This window comes from Scyliorhinus torazame, chromosome 1 (genome assembly GCF_047496885.1).
Source record: "Scyliorhinus torazame isolate Kashiwa2021f chromosome 1, sScyTor2.1, whole genome shotgun sequence".
Lineage (NCBI taxonomy): Eukaryota > Metazoa > Chordata > Chondrichthyes > Carcharhiniformes > Scyliorhinidae > Scyliorhinus > Scyliorhinus torazame.
In genome coordinates, this window is record NC_092707.1 from 376,689,717 (window position 1) to 376,699,320 (window position 9,604).

The window sequence follows — 9,604 nt, forward strand, 5'->3', positions numbered from 1 at the left end:
ACCCGGAAGCGTATGCATTCCTGAGGGTATTTAAGTGTCAACCACACCGCTGTGGATCTGGAGTCACATGTAGGTCAGACCAGGTAAGGACGACGGATTTCCTTCACTAAAGGACATTAGTGAACCAGAGAGTTTTTATGACAATCGGCAATGGTTTTGTGCTTATCTTTAGATTTTTAATTCCAGATATTTATTGAACTCAAATTTCACCATCTGCCGTGGCAGGATTCAAACCCGGTTAACTTATAAGTTTCAATGAATAAAAATCCACAAAGGTCAAAGTCCTTTTGTGTGTTAATGAAGTTAAAACTCAGTGGTTTACAGATTTATGCACAATGTCCTTGGGAGAGAAGCTTTCAGACATCTGTCTGAAAAACAAAACTAAAAGCATACCCAGCCTCTACCATAAGTGACATTACAGCCTGCCGAGCTGTTAACCCCTTAATCACAGCTTTAGCACACATATAATCTGAATCCCTTCACCTAAGTTCTTTTAATAACATTACTGCAACAGACATATCATACAATATACATAAACATGTTCTACATTCATCACATGCACTAAATTTGGAAAGGCTTCTTCCTAAATCATTTCTATTTGAGCATGTTCAAAACTGACTTGTGCCGACTTGCCCAACCTTTTTGCTCCGGGCCACATGTGCATATTTTTCTTGCTCAAGTGCCAATGAACAAATTTATGAAAGGTTTGGCCTTAAAGAAAGATACAATTGCTAAACAAATGGAAAGCAATTTTGTGGCAATAAATTGTTGAGTTAAAAAACAGTAAGCAATAATAGTTACCAGAATGTTGAAGAGTCAGTGTATGTGGGTATTAGTGTGTAGGTGTGTGCATTTGTTGGTGTGTGGTGGTGAGTAAGAAAACAGAGACTAGGTGGAAAGCACACTCACTTCCACCCTCTCAGTCACCACTCACTTATCCCCATCCACTCACTCACACACACACCCCCGCCCATTCAGTCACTTACTCCAAGACCCTCACCCACTCAGTCACTCACACCCACACGACCACCCATTTAGTCACTCACTCATAGACCCCCATCCACACAATCACTCACTCACACCCCCCCCACCCACTCAATCACTCGCTCACCCACAGTCAGTCACTCGCTTCCACACGCCAGTCTCTCACTCCCACCCCCACCCATTCAGAGTGACCTCCCTTGACATCAAGGCAGCCTTTGACTGGATTTTGTATCAAGGAGCCCTAGCTAAACTGGAGTCAATAGCAATCAGGGGGAACCCTCCCTGGGTTGGAGACTAGCACAAAGAAAGATGGTTGTGGTTGTTAGCGGTCAATCATCTCAGCTCTAGGACATCATAGCAGGAGTTCCTCAGGGTAGTGTCCTGGACCCAAACATTTTCAACTGCTTCATCAATGACCTTCCTTCCATCATTAGGTCAGACGTGGGGATGTTCACTGATGATTGCACAATGTTCAGCACCATGTGTGACTCCTCAGATACTGAATTAGACCATATCCAAATGCAGAAAGATCTGGACAATATCCAGGTTTGGGCTGACAAGTGCCAAGTAACATTTGTAGCATCCAAGTGCCAGGCAACGACCATTACCCTATGTGTGACGAATGTGAGAATTTTTCATATTTTAAAGTTTGAATTTGGTATTTTTGTTCTGATCAGAAAGAGAATACTTAGCCCTGCTGCCTAACGGCGCCGAGGTCCCACGTTCGATCCCGGCTCTGGGTCACTGTCCGTGTGGAGTTTTCACATTCTCCCCGTGTCTGCGTGGGTTTCGTCCCCACAACCCAAAGATGTGCAGAGTAGGTGGATTGGCCAAGCTAAATTGCCCCTTAATTGGAAAAAATTAATTGGGTACTCTAAATTTATATAAAAAAAGAACGAGAATCATTGATTTTTGCAGGGGCAATGTAACCTTTTGTAACAAGACTCAAGAATGTGGTGTGCTTTTGGATTGCAGGCGGTATAATTAATGGGAGGTGCCAGGTTTGTCAGCTGGACAGACAGGGTTCAGTTTGGTTCCAAAGAAATATCTCTCTCCCACAGACTGTCTGACACAGATAAGCAAGTAAAATCTGATTGTTAACATTATTCACTCGTGGTATTTTAATATATATATATATATATATAGATTTGTATAATTGGAATGTAGAGTCAGGTTTCAGAATCAAGTTAAGGTGTTGTAATTATTAACTGTAAAGCTATTTTTTTGTTGCTAATGTGCTAAATTCTTTCTTTAAATTACAAGTTTGTTTTACCATAAAAAGTGTCTGCTGGTCAGTTTTATAATTTCTGTGGTGCAGTGGCATTTCATCATAATTTTACCAAATGCAAATAATGAGTTCTAGTCCGGGATCTAACAAAATACTGGGATTCTGGTCCGAGATTCATAACACCATGACATTCAATCGCAATACTATTGCTGAATTTCCCACTATCAACATCCTGGGTGTTATCACCAAACAGAAACTGAACTGGGCTAGCCATATGAATACTGTGACTACAACAGCAGGTCAGAGGCTAGTAAACCTGAGGCAAATAACTCGCCTGATTTCCCCAAAACCTGTTCGCCATCTACATGACACAAGTCAGGAGTGTGATGGAATACACTCCACTGTCTGGATAATTGTAGCTCCAACAACACTTAAGAATCTCAACACCATCCAGGAAAAAGGAGCCCGCTTAATTGGCATCCATTCACATATATTTACTTTCCCCCCCCCCCCCCCCCACCACCGATGCATATTGGTAGCAGTGTGTACCATTCACAACAGTGTTTTTAAAACTTTCACAATCAGGTTCCAAGAAAAGATGCGCATATCAGGTGCAGGCTTCAGCCAGTTCCTTTTTTTTTTTATTCATTGGACATGGGCCAGCATTTATTGCCCATCCCTAATTGCCCTTGGGGGCAGTTAAGAGTCAACCACATTGCTGTGGGTCTGGAGTCACATGTAAGCCAGACCAGGTAAGGATGGCAGATTTCCTTCCCTGAAGGACATTAGTGAACCAGCTGTTTTTTACGGCAATTGGCAATGGCTTAATGGTCATCATTAGACTTTTAATTCCAGATTTTTATTGAATGTAAATTTCACCATCTGCAGTGGCAGGAATTGAAACCCGGTACCCCAAAGCATTACCCTGGGTTTCTGGTTTACTAGCCCAGTGAAAATACCACTATGCCACCGCCTCTCCATCTTCACCTTTGTGAAAACAGAAAATCCAACCTCGCACATGTCAGTAGCCGTGAAGGGCAATAGCAACAAAATGCTTGTTTTACTCAGCACTGGATACCCCTGGGAGATGCTGCTCCAGAATTCTGACAACCTCATGGGCTTTCAGCGTGTTTTTAATCTGGTATCACAGGTCAGGTACAGCTTTTAATTTGGATTCAGCTGTAAGTTAATAAATGACTCTGGTTCCTCAGCCTCAAAAGGAATTTTCACCCACCACTTTGCTTTCAAAATTTTAAACTTCTCTCGTGCACCAGTACTTCCTGCATATAAAACACACGGGGATTTGCATCCTTAGTTGCATTGGCACAATTGACAAAAGTCCATACCTCAAGAAAACATCTTTCTACTGCTTTGGTCCCGAGTTAAGTTTATTCTTTATAGGCTGTTAACCAGAGGCCCTGGAGCTCTGTACAGAGCTAACCCTAGCACTGTCCTGCCATGGACTCTCCTGTGCAGCTCTCCCCAGCTAATTCTGTTGGAAGACAAAGTTCAGATTCATGAAAATAAAACAAACATGAAAAACCAGCATAATTCAGAGATGGACTGCAGTAGTTCAAGAAGGGAGCTCAGCACCTCCTGTCAAGGACAATTAAGGATGGGCAATGTTAGGCTAGCAAGCAATGCTCACATCCCCTGAATTAACAAAACAAAAGTAAAATCTACCATGTTGGGGCATAAGAATTCTATTCTTGAACTACCCTAGAATATTACAAGTTCCTCAGTTAAGAATTTGAGTAGTTGAGACATGCAGATGAGGAAATTCCCAGGTTCACTCACCAGTTGGTCTTACATCATTGACTTCAGCCTGGACAAAATAATGCTACAATTGTCTTATTGCAACTGGGTTGAGAAGGAGTAGGCGGCAGGGCAAGACATTGACCCAGCTTCTGATTCTCAATCCCTACCCAGAGATACCTGCAGCGATTCAAACCCAGTTTTGATGGCCTTTACAGCTGAATAGGCTGCTAATAACTGCTATCAAAGCTCACACATTATTAATTGCCATTTGGGATGTTACCATCTTTCAGAAGAGATAATTGGAAACAATATAAAATCTGTTATTTTCATGCACCTTCCATTTATCACATCCCATTTAACACGCCTATAATCAAGATAACTAAGAAAGTTAGCCAAAACAGATTTGTATGAAACTTAGATCATACTTAATGTTTGTAATATTATATTCTGCCTGCGACAGTTTGTGTTTTAAGTTTGTCCTGTTTTATATCTAGGGATTTTTTTAAAAACTGGATTCTACATTAAAAAAACACTAAATATGTACTTAATGCAGAATCACATGATGAAGCAGATATTTTAATGCGCAAGCTTGCAATATTTGAACATGCGGGTCAATATTTAAATCAGGGTAGTTACCTGTATTTGTGTTGACGTGATGGATGGTTGGAATTTTGCAATTCATTTGAATGTGATGTTGATTTACAGGTTGAAGATTATGCAGCCAGAAAACAGATGAGAAAAGAACATATTGAAAAGTGGCTGGGACCCATTTTAGGATATGATACTGACTGATTAATGTTTTTAAGACAAATCATATTGAGGTACTGTTAAATTGGTCTTACACACTGAAAACATTTCAGTCTTATTGCATTTTTTCATGTTACAAAAATTATGTATTGATGCATACAGTAAATGCTGCATTTCTGAAAAAACAGTTCAGGATCACACTCTTACGATGATAGTTTGGAGCTCAGTGGGATTTTTACAAACATCTTAATACATTTTAGTATAAATGGAATTAAACAGCCTGTGTTAAGAATATGCTTTTTCTCTCTGTATAGGCTTTACTCCCCTCGGTCATGTCCAGTGTATACTCCGAACTCCCACACCACTTGGTCTCTGTTAGCAATATTAAATACACTTGCAAACAAGATTTGAAATTGTCACCAATTTCCAATGTCCTCAAAATTAATCCAACTACGGTGTGTGCAGACACTGCGTAAAGCAATAGGTTTTTAAGTTAGGATTTTTTTCCTGTTGTCCTTTTTTTCAACCTTTCTTCTTTCATGGGATGTGGGCAAGGCCAGCATTTGTTGCCCATGCTCAATTACTTTTGAACTGAGTGACTTGCTCGGCGTTTCAGAGGGCAATTAAGAGTCTAGAGTCACGTGTAGACCAGACCCAAAGACGGCAGATTGGTGAACCAGATGAGTCTTTATGACAATTCCCCCTGTTGAATACAACCACATAATAGTCGGTGCCTTGTGACATGTGGGAGTGGAGCGAAGGAATTGTTGCCAACTTTATTGGATGGCGCTGTAGTTAACTGACTCGAATAATCCGTAGAAACTCAGTCACAAAAAGTGTATCAAAGGTCAGAACAGTAAACGGGGGGGGGGGGGGGGGGGGGAAGAAATAAAATAACAGATCTAAAACTAAACTCACAAGGCCAGCAACTCTTTAATTAGTTTCTGAAGTTCTCTTTTTGAGCCATGCATATTATACAAAACCACATTCTAGCTATAAAAAGTGAATAATTTTATTAAAAACTTGTAGCCAGATGATATTCCCCATTTTCTGCAGTGATCAACAACAAAATACATAATCCCATATTATTTTTTCACTCAGTCTTCTGCAATGATTCACGTTAAGTGGCTATTCTCTAAGCAGCCAGAGACTTGTGTTACATTTTCCAATTGACTAATATTCACGTGAATTTAGGAGGATGATAGGATACTTTGTTCTCTTCTTTTCCATTGGGCCTCACACGATTGTCATGAGGTACAGGGTTCTCTCTGGCTGAAGTGTTTTTTCTTCTCTCCCTTCCCTAGCCCAGTTAATACCCAATAGCCCAGTTGAAGACAGTCGTTCTTTTTGCCAGTTCTGCCCTGGTGGTAATCTGCTAGTAATCAGAATAAGGATGAAAACCCTGAGACTGGCTAGATCTATCTCGGAGAGAACAATTTAGTGCATTCACCCACTGAGCCACCACATAAAGGTGACCATTCTATGCAAGACAAAACAGGACTATCGCAAATTTTGCAGGTTCAATATCATCGTAAAGATAAATGACATCTACAAGTTTACATTAAACACTGGTAAATAGGATCTTCTTTAATTTATTATAAATATGTCACCCTGATGTGACAACAATTATTTATCTTATTTCATTGTCATGTGTGGATCAGGTATCAAGACGCAGATATCCGAATCAAGTTTTGATTGGCGGTCTGAAATATCTCACAAAAAGACCCCCCCAGGTGCTTTCTCCTCATTGATTAAGTGGGTCCTTGATTTAATTCAGGCCATTGAAATCTAGGCGCACCTTCAGCGAATGTATTAAACTGGTAATTTATTGGCAGCTTCATGGAGGGCAAAGTGTTTGCTAAATTATATTTAAAACGGTTTATGGTTATTAAAAACTATCTAATATTGCACACCCTGTGCCTTTAATCTCAAACTGAGGATTTAAAATGTTATTTTACTTTATTTAATATTCTCTTTAGAATTGCAATTAAAAATGTAATCAGAAGTTCTGTTGTTTACAAACATACTGAACATGTAAAACATTTCAGTTGAACATGTACTTTGATCATGTCTAAGTATCACTGTATATCCTCAATGTTACTGTATATTTTCAATGAATCTTTAATTGCATCTGTTTCCACATTACAGTAATTTAATTTCCCTATCTTTTTCAGACTACGTTGATTTTTAAAGGTTTTAAATACAGACTTTAACTAGGGGGTTGAATAAAGTTTTTCTTAAATAATTGTATGTTTCTTTAGTGTTTTCTTAAGATTGTTGGTGGTTTTTAATCATATAAAGTGAACAATATTCTGTTGAACCTTTTAGCTGATTCAAAAACTGATTTGTAAAAATGGTCCTACTTGCATTCTGCAGAAGTTGAGGGTATTTCTATCCTGCTCAGGCACTAATGAGAACGCTACAATGAGATCAGTCTATGGTAGAGAAGCAGTCAGAATAGACAAATGTAACCAAGATGGGAAAGGGCCTTTGTTATGCACTTGCTTCATGGTGTTGTCAATCATAGCCAGGTTAGAGCTATCCCTCTGTCCTACCTCCTGGGTGTGAAGCAAGAGACATGTAGCCAATTCAGGAACCCTGTTAAAAAGTACTCTGATCTCATTGAAGAAAGCTTCTAGAAGCTCATTTTTCCCCAAAAGATGTCAAGATCATTACTTTATCCAGAAGCCCAATTTAATACATCCAAGATGTACTTGAGTCTTGTTCCACAGGCTTGTTAGATGGTTGGTGTTTTAGATGGTTAATGTTCTAGCTGGTCGCATCGCCTCAAATACAATGCTACTCTTTAGTTGTCTATTTCTAATTTTTTTTAAAAATTTATAGATGCAGAGTGGGGTCCACATTTCTGGAAACCAGGGCTCATTCAAGTGAGACTAACTACTCACTTGATATGCAAATCTGGATCCTGGCCTCAATGGGTGGGATCCAGATCGCAACACCTCGTCTTCCGAGGCCTGGAATTCTCATGAGAAGTCGCTTGAGAGATTTACTGAGATGGGCGCGATGAGGCCGATCGTGCCCTAAGTCTCCACTATGAGGAGATGCTGCATCATGTATCGTGGTATTTATATTGCATATTATATTATAGGGGCTGGTTTAGCACAGGGCTAAATCGCTGGCTTTGAAAGCAGGCCAGCAGCACGGTTCAATTCCCATACCAGCCTCCCCGAACCGGCGCCGGAATGTGGCAACTAGGGGCTTTTCACAATAACGATTTTCATTATTTCATTTCAAGAAGGAGCCAAAGAAAACTACCTAGCAGCTGAACTCAATCCTAATACATGGAAAGACAATTCTCTATGTCAAAGTACAGGTATCACAGCACAAAGACATCACTGCAAGATTTGGAAACATTTTTGGTCCCACCAACTTCAATTGCTTCACCTACTTTCCATTTTAGATGGTCAGAAGTAGGGCTGTTTATTGATGATTCCATATGCTTGTGTTGCTATAAATGTTGCTAATTGTGTTTCTCTTTATTTGGCTCTGAAGATGGCGGCCAATATTGTCGCCTTCCTTAATTCTAATTACGTTTTGCTCTAAAGTCGCCAGGTATCTCTCAATACCACCACAAGGTTCAAACCGAATACTGACCAAAGACTTGATACACCAGTTAGTAAGTTCAAACTCAATGCTCACTTATTTACACACAGTCAAATATGCTCATGCACAAAACTCTACAGACTAAACTATCACTACTGCTAAAGCCTATACTTAGCTTCAGGCACCCACTCAGTCAGAGGAACAATGGCCGTTGTTCGGTTCTGAGGCTGCTGGGGTTGAACTGGTATGGAATAACAGCTAAGAGCGTCTGTCTGGTAGCATGCGTTGACCTTGGACTTTGTTCTGATGCAGCTTTGGCAGGTCTCTCCTTGGTGAGAGCCGGAGCCAAGAGAGCGATTCTCTCTTGGGGGTACCTTCTTATACCCAAAGGGGGCTTTGCGCGCTTTTGGACGGGCCTTGAACTTGGCCCCAATTAATTGGGCCATTTCTCAATCGTTCCTATCGATTTCCTCTAATAAAGGGTGGGTGCCCTGTTGGCTGGGCGTGTGATAGGTGGCCGTTGACCTGCTTTGTTCTGGTCTCTGGCGCCGGGGTGTCTGCCTTGGTATCGTTTACTTAAATGTTACTCTTTTGTCCCAGGAGATGGCTCATTAGTATGGTAATGGCTTTGCAGTTTCGGTCTTGTCTGGGAGCTGCGGCTCCAATTAACAGACAAACCATGCACCTACTTGCTTTCTCAGTATTGTCCATTTTCCCTGCAATCTTTGCAAAATGTCCATTTTGTAATCGGGAAGTGGCCATCCCAGATGGCTACACCCCCTCCTTGTGATCCTCAACGCGAAGCGTGAAGAATCACATTACTGCGTCGTCTTCGTTCTCTGACCTTGCGGGGCACCCATAAGCACTTCATGGGCTCTACACTGCCCTATCCTATGAAACACAATTTTTACCTAAAATCATTTTACTTGCATACATCAGTATAAAACTCTACGGGGCGCGATGACATTCAGGCATGCATTACAAAATTTAAAAACTGGAACCTCTAACTATCCTCAAGAAACTAGCCTCACTCAAACAATCAACAATAATTCTACAACATTTTAAATGTATAAATAGCAGCAACACAAGTTTCTCTGGCTTGGCAGTCAAGCACAGAGGTTTACATTTCTTTATTAAATAAAACACACATAAAGAGAAGCCGATGCACTTTAATTCACTCAAGGGGTTGGGGGGTTTGATGAAGTCCGAAAATAGGGCACCTCTAAATGTGTATACCGGGGTGCGAGAGCGGTAGGCTCTCCTTCGCCATTTTTGGAGTCTTAAGTGTCTGCACGACACAGCAGAGTATCGCCAGTGCTAAGA

At 40.7% G+C, this 9,604-nt stretch overlaps 1 protein-coding gene across 3 annotated transcripts in view; it reads left to right on the top strand.

Annotated features, from left to right (window-relative positions):
* mtr (5-methyltetrahydrofolate-homocysteine methyltransferase) overlaps positions 1 to 6,963 on the top strand; it is a 216,812-nt gene extending 209,849 nt beyond the window's left edge. For all 3 annotated transcript variants that reach the window (XM_072511770.1, XM_072511767.1, XM_072511768.1), the window contains one exon: positions 4,676 to 6,963. In XM_072511770.1, the coding sequence (XP_072367871.1) occupies positions 4,676 to 4,762 (87 nt within the window). In that variant the 3' untranslated portion in view covers positions 4,763 to 6,963. The remainder of the gene's footprint in view (positions 1 to 4,675) is intronic.
* Positions 6,964 to 9,604: the final 2,641 nt, after the last annotated feature.